Source organism: Propithecus coquereli, unplaced genomic scaffold, assembly GCF_000956105.1.
Source record: "Propithecus coquereli isolate 6110/MARCELLA unplaced genomic scaffold, Pcoq_1.0 Scaffold97, whole genome shotgun sequence".
Classification (NCBI taxonomy): Eukaryota; Metazoa; Chordata; class Mammalia; order Primates; family Indriidae; genus Propithecus; species Propithecus coquereli.
Genome location: NW_012156062.1, coordinates 3,598,107 through 3,617,367, shown reverse-complemented (window position 1 = coordinate 3,617,367; position 19,261 = coordinate 3,598,107). Strand labels below are relative to the sequence as shown.

Here is a 19,261-nt window from a genome sequence, read left to right as displayed (position 1 = left end):
ATAATGGCCATCCATCCAAGTTGCTGCAAATGACATAATTTCATTCTTTTTTATGGCTGAGTAGTATTCTATGGTGTGTGTGTATAACATTTTCTATATCTACTCATTGGTTGGTGGGCACTTAGGTTGATTCCTTACCTTTGCAATTGTGAATTATGCTGTGATAAGCATGTATAATGACTTATTTTCCTTTGGGTAGATACCCAGTAGTGAGATAGCTGGAATTAATGTAAGTCTACTTTTAATTCTTTGAGAAATCTCCATACTGTTTTCCATAGAGGTTGTACTAATTTACCTTCCCACCAACAGTGTATAAGTGTTCCCTTTTCATGGCATCCATGCCAACATTGACTGTTTTTAAAATTTTTAATAATGGCTATTCTGACTGAGGTAAGGTGGCATCTCATTGTGATTTTAATTTGTATTTCTTTAATGATTAGTGATGAGCATTTTTTCACATGTTTTTTTGGCCATTTGAATATCTTCTTTTGAAAAATGTTTGTTCATCTCATTTGCCCACTTTTTTTTAAGATTCATAAAATTTTAAAACACAAAAATATATGATTTCTCAGGTTCATTATGGTATGTCTATTAGACACTTTATAAAATATTCATGTAGACATTAAAATCCTAATGTTCCTAATTTATTTATACTATGATATTATAAAAATAATATTTCACATATATATTTACCAGCTTCATATGAAAATATATTCTCCATAAAGCATACCAATAATTTGCATTTTATAAAATATAGTAATATAAATTTGAGGAAACAAATTGACATCTTTGTGATAAATCCCCAGTTTCACAATAAAGACAGATTAAAATAATTTAGTTGAATTTCATCAGAATTAGTTCAAAGTACGATTTCAGAATTACTGTCTGGAAACAAAAGAATTTCAAGACCATCTTTCAGTGTTATTTTTAAATTACTCACATGGGATTTTGATTTGTTTAGCTACTACATGCACGTCGAGACTGTTTCCAAGCAGGCGGTGATGCTGTTTCACTGTTGTCTTCTCAGGAAATCCAAACTCTGAAGGAAATCCAAGATTTGCTATTTCTTTAAGAGTGAAATATCGCAGTTTAAGCATTAACAACTTTGTTATCTTTTCTTCTTGTGTCCAATTGATAAGAGATTTGTAGATATTCTCAATCTGCATGTGCTCTGCAGTCTGCAACACAGATCCTGTCCCTTCTACGTAGCTTCCATAACCTTTGGTAAAGCACACAGACCTTCTGCAAGTGGGTTTAACAATGAAAAGAGCATATCACAGCAATGACTTTGGAGGTAAAAATTACTCATGCATGTCAATGTAATCTTCAAGAAAATCTTTTAGTGTTTGCACAGAGAGATCGCTGTCTTGTTGATTTTTCCTTTCAATTTCTTCCGCAATTTCAAGCTTAAAAAGAATGGCATCTTTTCCAGAACATCGTGTGCTCCTATCAATGCAAATATTTGGTTCAATTTTTTCTTCAATTTTATTTTCTGCATCTATTGCATATTTTTGTGGGTGTTTGTATTCGGTGGTGGGGAACTCCGTGGGTACCTGGCCAGGGACGTGAAAAGGTGATGGTTCTGACTGAAGCTTTGCAGTGAGGAAATACCGTAGCCTTGAATTTGGAATGCCAAGAGAGGTTGGAGCTAATAGAAGCGCTTGATACTGAAAGCCTCAATTTTCCATTATTTGTATCTACAGGTCTCTTGTAGAAGATACTTCAGAACCTCTAACATTTTCTAAAGGAATATACTTCGGTAATTTCTGTAATCTTGGGAGAATATCTAGAATATATAAGAAGTTATTCGTCCTTGGACGGGTGATATCGCCCTGCAGGCCGACTCTTGTGACTGGCTGGCACGGAGGGCTCATTAGAATCATGCTGCCAGGTAATCTGTCGAACTCTTCCAGGGCTATGCCTTCAACTGCTTGGCCAGTAACTGTGTCTGAGGGAAATTACACTTGTATACGTCATTAGCTACAGAGTTTGCGTCAGTGGCAGCCGCGCCTTGCGCAGGTATACCGCTTTCTCTCAGAGCACGGTGCCGGCCACCCCCGCCTAGTTGTAGATTCTGGGTATTGGTCCTCGTGAGGTGTATAGTTTGTGAATGTTCCTGGCAAGAACACACCAAAGACTGCACTCCCCAGTTACAAACTGTTCACTGAAATAGTCTCTTTCCTCCTAATTACTATACTTTTCAGAGAATTTTTGCTAGCAGACAAGCTCAATTATAGAACACCTGATTATCTTCTAACAGGGACAGTTTAGACTAAAGTTATAAGAAATTTGTATCACCCCTTTCTGCAACAAATGGCTCTATAAGCAGGTGGCCTGCTTCAGGAGATGCAAATTTACCTATAAATGCCTTGCCAAAGGGTTTTCCAATCCTCATCAAACCCTAAAATTAGTTGAAAAGTGTTCACAAAAAAATAGTGTCCTAGAAACTAAAGCTTCTGAGATTACTCAAATTCCTAAGTACATACTTCTGTATTAGGATGTCCCTGATCAGAAAGTACATCTCATTCTCTTGCGTCATCTCTCACATTCTGTTCCTCATCTGTTACTGTGGCCTGTCAAGTGGGAGTCTCACGTAATACGTAAGGAAGAGCGATGCTAGAAGACCAGCATTTCACGCCCAGAGGTGATTGAATTTATAAATCCAGAGTCTATAAACCAGAAGGTTTTTCAGGCCCCAAGATGTTACCAAAGAAAGAAAAGACCTGGGGAAAATATTCTGAATGCATTACTGTTGTTATGATGCTTTTGTTTAGAAATACCAGCGAATCTGATCAAATTTTGGCTCGAACCAAAATAAATAAATATAAAAAATAAAGGAAAAAATATATTTACAGAACTGGTGTTGACTTCGGTCGTGATTTGATCCAGAAGGCCACCGAGTATCTGCTTCCCTGTGTTCTCTCAGCTCTGCCCTCCCCCTGTGTCCTGTCTGGATTTCTTCACAATGGGACAATCTGAAGCAGTTCCAGACCTCACATTCTCATGCCACATTTTTAAGAAATGGGAACATCTCACCCAGTCAGTCTTTCGGAGAAGAGTGGAGGTGTTTTCTCAGGATCTCTTAGTTAGCACCTTCCTACCGCATCCACTCTTAAACCAATCACCGTAAGCAAAGAGCAAGGGGCTTTGCCGATTGACAACGAGGGCCCTTCCATGGACCTGAAGCTGAAGTCAGTCCCCAAATGTTGAGAATGTTCGAGAAGTTTCCCAAAAGAAATAGCTAGATGCTGGTAGAAAGAGGGAAAGCAGGCATGTGGGAGTCAAGAATTCTGAGGAAGCGAACAACAGATGCCCATTACAATTATTTAAGTATTTTTTTAAATTGCAGAAACCATTGCTGATTAGCCTAAGCAGAAAACAGAATTTTTTTATAAGGCTCCCAAAAAATCATATAAGCTTTAACAACATGAATGCTAGCAGACTTCTGGAAGGGTCTGTAACCAGAAATACAAAGTCATTGGAATTTTCTCTCTGATTTTTATTTCTCCTCCACCATGTATGTATGGTTTCTTCTCTCCGTGTGGACTGGTTTCCTCTGTTCTTAAATCCACATGGCAGAGTAAGATTTCCAGTGGCTCCTGATTAGACAAAGGTCCAGTTCCCAGAGAAAATGAATCTCATCCTCTAAGTCTCAGTTCTAGAATTCGAGGAAAGAGGTTCTAACTGAGTTTGGATCAGGGGACTCTCCCTGGTCCTGAGGGAGAAGGGTCATTTTAGAGAATTACTCCCAAGGGTCCACTTCTGTGACTGTGAATGGTGGGACCCTTGGGCGGTTTCCAGATAAGATGGCTGAGAAGACCATGCGGTAAGCATTCAGCGTGCACGCACTACAATATGCTTAGCATGATGTTGGCCACATGAAACATTTACAGTATAAACTTTGTTCTAAAATTGAAAATGTAAATAAAAAGAAGCAAACTATCAAGCCTGGGACTTCAAAGAAAGAAGCGAGATAAAGCTTCTGTTCTTCCCCAGGGCCTGACTGAAACCCTCAAGCATCTTCCGTGCTCCAGAACCACCTTGCCCCGGTGCCTGTGAGCACAGCTCACTGCAACATCACAGTTGTTTCCACGTGTGCTCCCTGAGACGACAGCATCCTTTCAGAGCTGGAGATGTGCTTTCTTGTTCATGAACCCAACAGCTATACTAGTACTGTCTCAGAGCTAAAATTCAATCATATTTACTCAATGGATGAGTTAATGAATAAATAGATATGAGGTTATCTAATTTCTTAATTCCTTAATTTGTTTGAAGAATGATTTGAGAAATTATAGAAAAAATGAAATATTGAAGACCTTTGTGTCTTTTCTCAACTTGTGTTTAAATGATGTGCAAAATGTGTTTAAATGAAAAGATTTTCAAAAGGTACTTAAATGAAAAAGCAACACATAATCCCTTAATAAGTGTTTTATTATTCCCAAATTATACCATGGAGTACTATTCAGCTATAAGAAACAATACTGATATAGCACCTCTTGTATTCTCCTGGATAGAGCTGGAACCCATTCTACTAAGTGAAGTATCCCAAGAATGGAAAAATAAGCACCACATGTACTCACCATCAAATTGGTTTCACTGATCAACACCTAAGTGCACATATAAGAATAACACTTATCGGGTGTCGGGCAGGTGGGAGGGAAGAGGAGGGGATGAGTATATATAAACATAATGAGTGCGATGCGCATTGTCTGGGGGATGGACACGCTTGAAGCTCTGACTGCGGGGGGCGGGTAAGGACAATGTGACCTAAACATTTGTACCCCCATAATATGCAGAAATAAAAAAAAGACATTTGGTTGACTATTATGAATTTAAGATTTTCTTTTGTTAGGACACTCTATAAAAATGACCCCAATACCACATACTTGTAAGAGAGTAGGACTTTAATAAATGTTTGTTAATCAATGAATGTTGACTTTTACTATACGTTACAAAAATGCTTCCCAACATTTTTCACATCATGGCACACCTGAAAAATACATTATTTGGTCAGGACAGTTGGGTATGGTCTGAGGCCATTTCAAATCTGAAGTGATTAGGAATGTGTGGCTGCAGGGATCCATATCTTAGCACATTTTTATATGGTAGTTAAGAGGAAGAATAAATAATGTATGCTCTGAATTTTTCATCCTAGATGTCTCGACTCCTTTTAGACTGAGAGTGTAGAGGGCTTTCTTTTTTAAAATCATCTTTTAGGGAAGCCATTTTTAGCACTACTGTATTTCTTTAAGAGAGAGACAATGATTCCAGGCAAACTGTGGAGAAAATTGACTTGAAATGATGCTGCCAAGATACCTCAGCTCCCAAAGCATCATTTATTAGAGATCTGGATTTCTAGATGATGAACCAATATGTGCTGTTTTTGGTTCTATCTCTTTTTCTCCTACTTTCAGGAGTTATCCCAGCTGCAAAATCTGGAAATGTTGAATTAGATTTCCTGGTGGGAAGCAAGAATACATGAGACCGTTTAGTGGCATTTCCAAACACCAGAGCTGGGAATCCTTTCACCTACAAAACTTGCCCTCCTGAATGATCTTCCGGCATCCCTGACGTAGCTCATTCTCAGCCCGTCCTCTTTTATATACTTGCCCTCCACACTCAAGGTTCTGCTTTTCCCACCTTCCCTGGACCCTCTCTTGTGTGGCCTCTTGTGGTTAAGGACACAGCACCGATAGTCATCCATCCCAGAGTCTTAGAGTCACCCTCAGTCCCTCCTTGACCCCCACCTCATCTCCTTTAGCAAGACAGCCACAAGGTCCTATCACTTCATCATATGAACTGTCTCAAATTTGCACTTTCTCCTCCATTATCACTGCCACCCTCATCTTGTCTTGCTAGAGCCCTTTTCAAAATATCCCTGCCTTCATTCCGCCTCCTTTAATCAATTCCCAGTACTCCAGCCAAAGGGATCTTTTAAAAAATATAAATATAAACATGCCATTCCTCTACTCAAAAGTCTTCAGTGGTTTCCTAATTCCGTGAGGGAAGAACTGGACCGGGCACAGCACACAGAGCCCTTCTTTATCTGGTCCAACCTAACGGTCCAGTTTCATTTCTTGGTGCTACCCTTCAGAGGAGCATTAAACAACTTTTTGTTTTGCAAATATTCCATGATCTCTATTGCCTCTCTGGCTTTGCACTTGTTGTTCTCTCTTCCTGGAAAAGACATTCATGATTCTTCCATATCCACCTCGTGGAAAGCTTCTGCCATCAAGAGTAGACTCAAGATTCACGTCCTCAGTGTAGCTTCCCCTGAGCTTCTCAGACTGGCTCAGGTACCTCTTGTAGCAGCGGCTATGGATGCCTGGTCCGTACCTACCCCTCACCAATTCAGGGCATTTAGGCCTCTTTCCAGTTGCCAGTATCTGCATTTCTCTGCCCAGGACTCGTGTTGTCTGCTTGCGGAGCAAGCCTAAACCGACCCGAATGAATACCCCCAGAAGCAACCTCCACCTGTGACTTACGGAGGTTGAGAGAGAAATATTCTAACTCCCTGCCCCTTGGTGGAAACTAGCTGTGGGGCGCGTGTTTTATACCAGCTCCCCAAATTCCCCCAATGGGTTAAATCCAGTCATGGGCAGTGATAGTTGGCTTCATTGTCCAGTTTCCCTTTCTCATCTTCCTCGACCACTCTAGTGGCGTTTCCTTTGCTCACCAAAACACCACTTACATGTAAATTTTTATCTTAGGGTCTGCTTTGGGGGCACCTCCGTGAAGACATCCTTTCTGCTCTGTTCCCGTTGCACTGTGTACGCAACTCCATTACCTCAGTCATTCAAACTTGTAATTGTCTGTCTCCAATGCCACGAAATGTCTTGAGGTCAGGAATTGTATGTAATTCTTCTTTGTTTTCCTATACCATAAAAACATGCTTGACAATATTAGACACTCTACAAATGCTTATGGAATAAATGAGTGAATTTTTTCAAGAATGAATAAAAAGAAGAGATGGAAGAGAGAGCAAAAAAATGAAGTAAAGTTGGACCATGGTAAATAATCAAACATAAAAGTGATTTATGAGACATAAATATTTTATTAAGTATAATTTATGAAAGCAAAATCCTACTCATGTTTCCTGTAATACATCAGTACATTAAGTATATGGAAATTTTTAATTTTATAGTAGTTAAATATTGCACATTCAGAAATATTTTCTCATTCAGAGATTTTTAAGACAACCTCATGTGGTGTTTGAGGATTCTGGTTCCAAAGTCGCACTGCACAGGACTGAATCCTAGCTTCATCCTCACCAGCTGATTTAGGGATGTGTGTCTCTACTTCGATGTGCATGTGAAGACCTAAGAATCTTGGCAAAAGCATATTCCGATTCTGGGTTCGTGGGGTGGGGCTCCAGGGTCCGCGTTTCCAACAAGTTCCCAGGTGATGCAGATGCAGCCGGTTCGTGAGTAGCAAGGCTCCAGCGCAAAAGACATCTCTGTGCCTCTGCTTTCCTCATCTTAAGAGATAATAATAACCCTATTTCGCTGGGTTATTGAGAGAGTAAATGAAACAATACATGAGAAGCACTGTAAATAATACCTACCACACAGAAAACTCTCTATACAGAAAACTCTCTATTATTATCATGAAATTCATTTACGATTGTTGCTTTTTATGAGCATTAAAGTCCAGGGATGAAAAAAAATAACCGCAAGTATTTTTAATGGTTATTGGATAATTCACATAGTATTAGTATAATCACTATTGTTATGAGAAAAATACAAAAGCCGCCTATGTACAATTCACATATATATGCATACACAAATTGAATGTAAATAATAAATTATTTTCAACAATGTAGGTATAAGTGCCAATTCATGACTAGCTCCCAGGTGGGAAAAGACAGCAATGACTGAGTCAAGACCTTGAGCTTTGGCACCACGCCAGCGTAGAGGCAAGCCCTGTCTCTCCTTAAGCAAGTCGGTTAACCTTAAAAAGCCTCATTTTCTCACCTGTTAAGTGGAAATACTTTTGGCACTCTAAGATTGAAAGAGACCATTTATGTAAGGTATTTAGCCCAGTTCGTGACACAGAGAAAGCACTCAATAAACGTCAATTTCAGGTGTTATTATTAAGTCAAAGAGCCTTAGAATTCATTATACATCCATCAAGCACAGATTTTAAACCTAGAGGTCAGTTGTCAAAGGAGAGAGTGATAAAAGCCCTGAGACCAGAGCTGAACTAAGTTCTGCATCTGGCTCCCCCATGGCATGGGACTGGTAGGAGGTAAGAAGCAGGAATAACTTCGTGAAGCTGGCGCGCAGGGGAGCCATGGCAGGCGAGCAAGCACGCGGCGTGGAGAAGAGCGCTCGGGGACCCACGCCAGACACGCTCGGAACATCGCCTCAGCATCAGCAGCTTTCAACAGGACTTTGGTCAGAGCAGAACATGCAATACTGAAAGTTGTATTTCAGAAGTTAGAGGAAATACTGAGGAGTTGATACGCTAGATTTATTCTGACCAGTAAGAACCATCTAATTGGTGATGTGGACATTTTAAACAATCCTGTGGGAGAAAAAAATGTCACCTTCATATTGTTCATAGCAAAAGATGGTCATCCTGGACGCAGTAAACTGTGCTCTCCAGATGACACGGAAGCGTACTTCAAAGTTCCATACAATTCCATCGTAGGGAGACTGAAAGGGGAAGATGAGGCTGAGGAAGAAAAGAAGATGAGTGTTAACTCACATTAGCGAGTATTTATCGAGGAGTCCTGGCAGCGGAGGTGGAGAGGCCTGTACACGCTGCAGGAAGAGCCCGAGATTCGAAATCAGGCAGACAAGGATCTTCCTGCCACTTAAAAGATAACATGTGCTTAGCCAATGGTTCTACCTCTCTGCCTTGCCTATGCTCAAGCCTATAAAAATGGAATAATAATAAGCACAGTTCTGAGTACTGCAGGAATATGAAAGTATGTGAGGCATGTTACTCGCCCCTCATGTGGGGCAAACAAATAGAAATAAGACTACCTGGAACATAGGGCAGAATGTGAAAATGAAATATCGAGGGCACAGATTTACTTCTGTAGGGGCACCATGAAGGAAGAGACTGACCAGGGAAATCACGTGTTTAAGACAGAGATGGCATTTGGATTTGGCCTTGCGTTAGGAGTAGCAATTCCACTAGCGGAAGTGAGGGAGAGAGAAAAAGAGATAGTAAGCTCAGGGGACTATCCTAGGCAGTTTTAGCACAGACAGAGAAGCATGAATATATAAAAGTGGTTAGGGGCCAGTGAGAAATAAGAAGTGTCCGGACCATCAGGAAAGGAGGCAGCAGCAAGAAGCAGAAGACAAGATTGGAGAGCAGGTCGGGGAGGTGAGAAAAGGCTTTCGACAGCACGATAGGGGCTTGACATTCTCTGTGTTCTCAAGACCTTACATTTTTATAGGCCTTCATTTCCACATGTATCATCTTTCCTAAAATCCCCAAACCCTGGAAGTAGGTAGATGGGCTATTTTGTCCCCATTTTAGGACAGATAAGGAAACTGAGTCTGAGTGACCTCCTAAGTGACCAACCAGCAAGGATCAGAGTCAGGCTGGAAAGGAGACCTGTTGCCTGTCTGGCCAATGCTCTTTCACACCACGGGGCTTTCTCCACAAGCGCTTGGGAGCCACTAACGCACTTTGCTACACAGAGCTTTAAAGGCTGGGCCAAAACGTTTGACTTAATTGTTTTTTGGGTAGAGGACGTAAGTAAATGGAGTGGGAATATCGAGTCTGGCAACAGTCCACACGGATGCGCTGGAGAGAAGAGAGGCTAAGGCTAGATCTCGAATACCAAATAGCAATAACAATAAACAGGTGACATGGAATCCAGTACAACATATCGGTAAAACTGTGCATTTAATTTCAAACTATACGCTTCACAAGTTCAGATTGCATACGAACTCATAAATTAATAACTCGTAAAAATAGATCTATGACTGTGTAATTAACTGCAAGAGTAACGTAAGCTGTAGTGTAGCTGCTAAAAACAAACTGTTTGTTCTGTTTGTGTCACCAGAAAGTTATGTCGGGAACAAGAAAGGTACGAGACCAACGTGCTGCTTCCGCCACCCAGAGTGTGTCCAGTCCTGGGACTCGAGCTTTGGAAAGGACACTTTGATAAGCTGAAGGAGAATAAAACAACCAGAATGATGGTTTTGGTCCTGAAAAAACTATGTGAAGTGTTTTGTTTTGTTTTATTTTTGAGGAAACAGGAAGTTTAACAGGAGAAAGGAGGGTGGGAGGGAGATAGATTTCAAAGGGCAAGATATTCCACTGGGCAGAATAAGAACCATTGTGGGGTTGCACAGAGTTTGGCCAAATGTAAGACATTTTCCCCCAAATTAAGAGTCATCTGTAAAATATGAAGCTCGATGCTCCAAATGTACGAGCAGCAGCTGAAGGGCTATGTTGAGGTGTGTTGCCGAAGTTGTGATAGTGGAAACGTTTACCCAGAGGGCTTTGAGTTCTCTAAAATTTTTGAGTCTCTAATTTTATATACTCACACATGATGGTTGTTGGTTGTTATAAACTTTCAGAAAATTCAGAAGGAAAGGAGAATATAAATAATAGCATTTAAGAAAAGAAATACTATAGCTTGTTCAGTCCAAATATACTGTATTTTATTTCTTCCTTCTCAATTCATTAATATTAGATTATCTATATTTTACAAATACGGTAAACAATGGCACTATGTATTTTTTTTTCTTTAATTCCATTTCCTGGTGATGAGAAGCAATATGTATTGATGGTAATTTTTTTTTTTTTGAGACAGAGTCTCACTCTGTCGCCCGGGCTAGAGTGCCGTGGCATCAGCCTAGCTCACAGCAACCTCAAACTCCTGAGCTTAAGTGATCCTCCTGCCTCAGCCTCCCAAGTAGCCGAGACTACAGGCATGTGCCGCCACGCCTGGCTAATTTTTTCTGTTTTTAGTATCTTTAGTGGAGACGGGGTCTCACTCTTGCTCAGGCTGGTCTCGGACTTCCTGACCTCAAGCGATCCTCCCACTTTGGCCTCCCAGAGTGCTAGGATTACAGGTGTGAGCCACCGCGCCCAGCCCAAAATTGGAATTTTTAAAAAGTTTTTTGGAAATAAAACATTTTTCCTTACTCTTTGTTTAGTACTGTGCTATCTTTTCAAAAAATTATTATACAAAAGGGAAAAATTTCTAGAAATTGTTAAATTTTAAGCCACCCTGGTATTTTTATCAAAAAAAGGAAAAACTTTACAGATCATTTCATTAATATATTTACTAACTTGTTTTCTACATGTTTGCCTAATATAATGCTTATGAGACTGAATTAGGAAGAATTTGTCTATACAACGAATGCCTATGTATTAGTCATCAGTTTATGTACATGATAAAATCAATCCTATTATTTACTATGCAGTTAATTAGAGCCTTTTACTAGCTAGTACATCTGCATTTAGAAAACATAGTGATATCACCCTATAACATCTGGATTAGCCCCCTAGATATCCACGGAAGTATGTTCAAAATAGACTTAAAGTATATCTTATTATGTTCTTATTTTCTGTAAATTGCTGATCCCAATAATATACACATCATATTTTTAACCACAATCTCCTTCCTCAATCAAAAATGGAAAACACATTTATTAAGCAGAGAACACATACAAATGTCTTTTCTATGCATAAGAGAAATGCAAAAAGGTAAAATTTGTGGAAAGCTTTCGATGAGCCTATGAGCTAGTCGGTGAAATAAGACATTTGTGAAGATGGAATTAAGAATACTGTAAAGGATTTTACAATGACAACTGAATGAGTAAGGACAACTAATAGTGAAATTATTTTTGACAAAATTATCCCCTATTTTTTTGGCCTTCTTATATCACTGATTCCTTTTTTGGTTGAACAAACTCAGAGAAGACAAACTGTGCAAATTGCAGCTTTGCAGTTGATGGTGGTGCGTCATCTATAGGACGTGCCTCTCGCTGCCCCTGGCCGCCTCCAGGTGGTTGCACTACTGATACCGTTAAACACCTTGTGCAGCAGAGTAGGGAGCCCGCTGAAACCTGAAAAGGAATTTTTCAGTTGGCTTTGAACAACTGTGGTCAGTTTCCTTGTGATTTTTTCCAATGGGCACATTCTGTTCCAGTCTTATTTATATTAGAGGGATTCTGTTTTACTGCAGCTCCTCACAGATTAATTTTATTTATTTTGTTTCATTTGCCAATGACGCATATGTTTAGAGGAGGGTCAGACCCAGCTGTTCTGAAACAGGGGTGACTCCCGTTGTAACACAATGTCCAGTTAAAACAAAAGCAACTAACATGTCTATATCAAATCTTGACATGTGAAAGATTTTTTAAAAATGTTTTCTCCTGCATTAAAGAGCAAAGTAGCAGTTCCTTTTCATGTGATAAACACTGTTGCGAGAAAAAGAAATTGATAGTTTACAGAACATCAATAATTGGTCAACACAGTTTAACACTGACAAGTGTTGTCTCACCCCTCAACTTCTCAGCTATTTCCATTGATTGGTAGAGTTGATGTTTTAACTTGTCCCCTTATTATCACCCACTGTTAGAGATTGTAAATCCTGGCTCCTTTCTTACAAAACATGCCGTAATTCGAGAGCCCTAGTAGCCGGTAAGGAGCAAGGATACAGGCTGGGCACAGTGGCTCATTCCTGTAACCTAGCACTCTGGGAGGCCAAGGTGGGAGGATTCATTGAGCTCAGGAGTTCAAGACCAGCCTGAGCAAGAGCGAGACTCCATCTCTACAATAAATAGAAAAATTAGCCGAGTGTGGTGATTCGCCTCGCACCTGTAATCCCAGCTACTGGGGAGGCTGAGGCAGGAGGATCACTTGAGCCCAGGAGTTTGAGGTTGCTGTGAGCTGTGATGACGTCACGGCTCTCTAGCCCAAGCAACAGAGTGAGAGTCTGTCTCAAAAAAAAGAAAAAAAAGCAACGATACAAACTAAGCATTAGCGATGAGCAAAGCACCTGAAAAGCAATCAAAAGTGCAAAGGTGACACAGTCTGAAAGATAGACGTTGTGTGGATTATGACAATATATTACAATGAGAAAGAGTAAAATTCTAATAAGTGCAAATCTAAAGTAGTGATGTGATCACATAAGAATTCTAGGAAAATTAGAGTTGAAAAGTAGAAATTAGTCAGTCTTGTGTTAAGATTCCAGATAATGATTTCAGTCTAGTACAAAGACTCTTCAAGGTGTCATATTTTGATAGACGATGCCTTAAAAATACTCAGTTTCCTTTGCTAATTCTCTATTCACCCAATTTCCCGAAATATTTTGTTCCTGAATCGGAAGTGCCAGGAGGATAACATCCTGGACGGAATTGGCTCCTGTAAGAGCCAATTTTAAATTCAATTATTTGTGAATTTGCTTGGCACAAATCAATTAAGAGTATCTGAAGTTTAAAATCCAGACTGGGAACAAAAAGATATCAATTTATAATACTTGAGCCAGACTGCCAAGCCTCTTTTTTCCTTACTGTTACCAGTGTCATTTCTAATACACGCCAGTGAGCCATCGGGCATACCTAAGTAGAATCTCAGAGAATGCAGTGTAATACTTATACTGTAAGTGGAGACTTATACTTGGAGACTTTTTATTGTTTATATTAAAGACTCAGAAACACAGAAATTTAAAAGATTAAAAAGTTCCACTGCTGAAAATAAAAAGTAAAATTATGAACTCTTAGAAGGGAATAAATATAAAAATTGTATATACCTGTGTGTGAGGTGTATAAAAATAAACAAGACACAGTTCTGTCCTTAGGAAGGCCACAGTCAGTTTGGGAAGATAAGGCACATGAATAAAAGTTGACTAGCAAAGCAGTGTGCGTCAAAGTGAACGGGGAACTCTGTGCAGACCAGGGATGAGGGAACAAGGTAAGATTGAGCAGGCCTTAGGGGAAGGGGTGGGAAAATAGGTTAGAAAAACCCAGGTAAGAATCGAGGACGCACACCGCCTGCTTGGGGAGAGTGGCAGACATTTCACATTTCAGCAGAGAGTTTATCTAAGATTCAGGGGAGGTAAAGTTAGAAAAGTAGGTTAGGGTGATATTTTAAAAAGTATCCAACGTAAAGATGTCAAATTTAGCCCTTACCCAAACTTGTAAACCTGTATTTGAGGACAGGAACTATATCTTTTTTATTAGTAGCTTCTTGCTAGCCTAGCTCACTGCCTCTTATAGGGTAGGTACTGCGTGTGTGCGTGTGTGTTGTGGTGTGTGCATGTGTGTGCACGTGCGTGTGTAAGATTGAGTTGGCTTCTACTGGAAACGTAAAACAATTAAAGGCACTTACTCGTGACAGGGCCTGAGAGAACAAAGTCTCGGGAAGGCGTGTCTACCTATGCTAGATGCTGTAGGTGAGGCAAAGGCTGATGACCACTTGGGGATTAGGAAAGTTAACCCTACTGTGTATTTGTTTTATTAGAAATTAAGCACCTCTTACAGGTTTGTTTTTAAAGGCAACCTGGTAGTTAGGTTGGCATGCACAAAGATACACGTTAATTAACCCACCACATGACTGTGTGAACTCAAGTCGTACTAAACAAATGTTATAATTATGATGTTTCTAATTATTATCAGCAGAAGCATCTAAGTTGCAGCCAAATATTTCTACCAAATTTAGAAAGTGTTAGGGCCTATATCCATGAGCTCTCAATTATAAGATCTCCCTGGAAAAAGAGAAGCAAATATACTTTCAAATTTTCTGTGGGAGGTATGTTCTAAAATTTAAATTATTAGTATTGATACATCATAAAATGCTGAAACCATTTTAATAAGTTCAGATGAGAGTTCAGGCTTCATCTAATATGCACAGTACATGGAAAACTGAGGTTCATAAGCAGGAGAAGAAAAGGAATAAATATTTGAGATTAAAGTTGGTTTTATTGTTTTTATTTTTAATCGCAATTGTACAAATAAATTTCACATATCAACTTGGCTTTAGAATAAAAGTCACTCGGGATGTTGTGTATTTTACAGTTTCGTTCTGTTCCTAGGAAGGATGCTGTGGCCCCTCAACAAATGCCCTAATCATCCCATCATGAGCACAATTGGATCCAAATGAAAACCACATTGCACTTGGTCACGGACCAGATAGGAGATTAAACAGCCAGCCACGCTGTGCCTCTGGGAGGACACGAAGCCAAGAGGTGCATTTATCACCTCTGAATCACAGTGAGGCCTGTTTTCAAACGAGATTTTCCTCCCATGCCCATTTTAAATAGTCAATTAGCAGCTGATTGGGAGGAGCCGAGAAAGGAAGGCCTGGGACGTGAGTCACTCCATAATGGTTTGAACACATTGCAGTGCGCAGAATGATTTAAAGTTGAAAAAGTCTTCCATAAATAAAGTTTACCTTTGCCAACAGGCAGATCTGGACATACGCATAGGAGAAGGGAGCAGTCACCTACTTGGTGACTGAGCTGAAGGGGTGTAGAAGAATCAAAGATGAACATAAGGGTTTTGGTTTGAGCAAAAAATTCAACACTTTTCTGTCCACAATACAAACCACTCCAGCGAATTGACCCGTTATCATTTTATCAGGACACTATTAATGTGTACGATTTTAACTTACATAGAAAAACTTAGAAGTCATTAGACCCCCAAAACATTTAATAATCCATTTACTGATTTGGCAAATAGTTTTAATACCTATCATTCTAGGTTCAAGGAGTAGAGGAGAATAAAGTAAAGAGGCAATAAAGAAATTTGTCACACATCAGTGGGTGATTGGTAACATGAAGAAAAATAAGCAGGCTGAGGATGATCTCAGTGGTGACGAGGAAGAGGACAGTTTCATACCAGAGGGTTAAAGAAGGCCTCTCAGAAAAGGAGACTTGGAGACCTGGAGGAGGTGAGGAAATGAGCCTCCTAAACACGGCTGGGGGAAGAGAGATGCAAGCAGGGGCCAGCAGTGCCAACCCGCCGGGCAGGACCGTCCTGGATTGTTCTGTAGACAGCAAGTCGGCTGCTGGGGCTGGAGCGTGGTGGGGGAGGGGGTTGGGGGGGTGTCAAAAAGATTATATAGAACCTTTCAAGCCACCGGAAGTCCTTCAGCTTTAGCTCTCAATAGAAAGCCATTTGGCAGTTTTGAGTGGAGGCAGGACATGCCATTTTGGAAGGATCGCTGTGGCAGCCGCGTGCGCAGCAGGGAGGAGGTGGGAGCAGGAGGACGGAAGAGACAGCTACTGCAGTCATCAGGCCGAGGGGCGATCTTGGCTTGAAGTAAGCAGAGAGCAGCTGAGGTGATAAAAAGTTACGATATATTTTCCAGATAGACCTGCAAGACTTGTTTATGGCCTGTCTAAGGGTGTAGAAGAATCAAAGATGAACATAAGGGTTTTGGTCTGAGCAACTGAAAGGATGGAGTCACCATACCTGAGACAGGAAAATGTGGGAGGAGTTAGAATTGGGGGAGGGAAAGGAGGGTGCAGTCGAGAGTACAGTGTTGAATATGTTACATTTGAGATGCCTAATAGGTACCTGGGTGGAAAAATCTAGTAGCCAATTACATGTAGGCAGTTGCAGAGAGGTTGAAGGTGAAACTATAAACTTGGGAATCATCAGCTTTTAGATGATATTTAAAGCTATGGGATTGGATGGGATAACATAAAGACCAAATATAGAGAAAGAAGGTAAGGTTCTTTTTTTTTTTTTGAGACAGAATCTTGCTCTGTTGCCCAGGCTAGAGTGCCCTGGCATCAGTCCAGCTCACAGCAACCTCAAACTCCTGGGCTCAAGTGATCCTCCTGCCTCAGCCTCCCGAGTAGCTGGGACTATAGATGTGCAGCGACACACCCAGCTAATTTTTTCTATTTTTTAGTAGAGATGGTCTTGCTCTTGCTCAGGCTGGTCTCAAACTCCTGAGCTCAAACGATCCTCCCGTCTTGGCCTCCCAGAGTGCTAGGAATACAGGCATGAGCCACCGTGCCGGGCAGTAAGGTTCTAATACTAAGACAAAACTTGAAAATTGGAAATATGAGGAGGAACCAGCAAAGGAGGCTAAGAAAAAGTCAGCTAGTTAAGCAAAAGAATAATCGAGAATGAAACGTGTCCTAGAAAACAAGTGAAGAAAGTTTCAAAAAAGGAGGAAGCAACTGTCACTGTTGTTGATTGCTAAAGTAAACTGACTTTAACATTTGACTTGACAATGTGTAAATCATTAGCCACCTTGACAAAGGAAGTTTCTGTGGAGAGGTGGGAAGCAAGTAAGATGGGAATAGGTTAAGGGAAAATTGTAGGGGATGAACCAGAGACAGAGGTAATAGACAGCTCCTTCAAAGAGTTTAATTGCAAAAAGAAGAGAAATGGGATGGTCATTGGAGGGGGATGGGAGTCAAGGAAAAAACTGCTAAATTGTTTCAGCAGGTATATTTCCTGTAGGGGATCCAGTAAAGAGAGAGCAAAAAAAATAAGATAAAGGGAGATAATCGCAGGAGCTACATCCTTGATCACATGGGAAGGGTGGGACCCAGTGAACAATTAAAGATGACGATTGCTTTAGATAAGAGCCCTGAGTGTAGTTCTTAATCATATCAATTGATCAGCTGAGCAGCCTCTTTGAGTACTAAGGATAAAGCTTCCCTGAGCACTCGGTGTACCTGGCACTGTTTTCATCACTTCACATGTACTTTGTCTCATCCTTAAAACAACTCTGAGTTTAATTGAGTTTATTTATTCATTTATTTAATTTACAATTTATGCATTTATTTAATCATTGAACAAAATTTAAGAGGAGCCTACTGTATTCTATGCACTATATTAGCTATTGGGGAATAAAAAGTTAACAATAAAAGAGTTGTGGAATGCTCGTGATACACCAGACTTTTTGCTAATTACTCTATATGTATAGGGTGTGGTGGCTCACACCCTAATCCCAGCACTTTGGGAGGCCGAGGCAGGAGGACTGCTCGAGGCCAGGAATTCAAGACTGTGTCTTTATAGACTCATTTGCTTCCCACACCAACTCTGGAGGTTTGCGTTATTGTCCGCATCTTATAGATTAGAAAACTGAGGTTGAGAGAAGTTAAATAACAGCCCGGAGACTGCGACTGTGGTCCAAACGCAGACCGTGTGACTCTGCTATGTTACCTGCGCATTCCCTGCCCTCTGTCCAGCAGTCCCCAACCCTTTCGGCACCAGGGGCCGGTTTCATGGGAGACCCCTTTCCCACAGACCGGGATGGGGCAGGGAGGGAAGGTGTGGCGCGGGGCTCAGGGTGATGCCACGCTGCTTCCTAACAGGCCACCGGCCGGTAACGGGCCGAGGCTGGGGGCTTGGGGACCGCAGCACAGGATAGGCCTTTACGTTTGCGTTGTGGACACAGGCAAACAGGTTAACAGGAAAGAAAGAAGGAAGGAAAGAGAAAAAGAAAGAACGAAGAAAACGAATGAACTGAAAACTGACACCTAGATGCAAAGCTGATGAGAACCGAGGAAAATAAGGACGGAGAAGCTTGTTAGATGCGGCTCTGTGGAAGTCGGTAACGGATATGACAGAGTCCTAGGAAGTGAGGGAGGGTTGAGGCGCCCGGGGGGCGAGGAGGTGCGGGGAGTGCGTGACTCTGCGGAGCTGGGCTCGGCCGGGGCTTTCTCAGCGCGGGGTCCGAGCCTGCGGGGGCGCGGACAGCGACACTCGGCAGAGAGGAGCATCGGCTTTTGCAGATAGTATTGAAAGGAGAACACTGTGTAAATTCCTACAGAAAGTGGGAGAAAATGGGACCTGTACTCGAATGCAGGAATACTGCCTGCTTATTACGCGGGCAAGAAGTAGAAGGCGCACTCGTAGGCTGATGTCGGGGTTGGGTAACGCGAAGGAAGATAAAGAAATTGCTGATGAAACAAAGCCGACGTCTGGCCAGGTCTGCCCACGTGGAAGCCGCAGAGCCGCCGACAAAGCAGCCTCCGACAAAGCAGCCTCCGGACAGGGGCTCCGCAGCCCGAGCGGTCCCCTCGCTCCTGCCGGCGGTGGCCGCACGCTGCGCCTGGCGGGGCTCGCGGATTGCAGGGCGGGCGCAAAGAAGGCCGCTCTCCCCATTCTGAGAAAAAGGGCAAGCGGGCAGATCCCCCGCCTACCCTGAGTGGGAGCAGAACCTGTCCCATTTTCCTTAAAATGGCTAAGAGACCACTTTATATGATCAGTTCAGATTTGAAATACTTACCAGTTCCGGGCTTTAAGCTTCCTAGCAGTGGCTGCTGCTCCTATTAAATCTGGAAATGGTTTCCGACCACCATTCCTCTAAAACACCA

The 19,261-nt window shown here is 41.4% G+C and overlaps 1 protein-coding gene across 1 annotated transcript; it reads right to left on the bottom strand.

The window, feature by feature from the left end:
- Positions 1–932: 932 nt before the first annotated feature.
- LOC105827113 (tRNA (cytosine(38)-C(5))-methyltransferase-like) lies at positions 933–19,049 on the bottom strand. The gene is given in 3 exon segments (XM_012665135.1): positions 933–1,553; positions 1,922–2,116; positions 18,771–19,049. Coding segments are annotated over 3 exon segments (1,095 nt in total).
- Between the last annotated feature and the right edge of the window lie 212 nt (positions 19,050–19,261).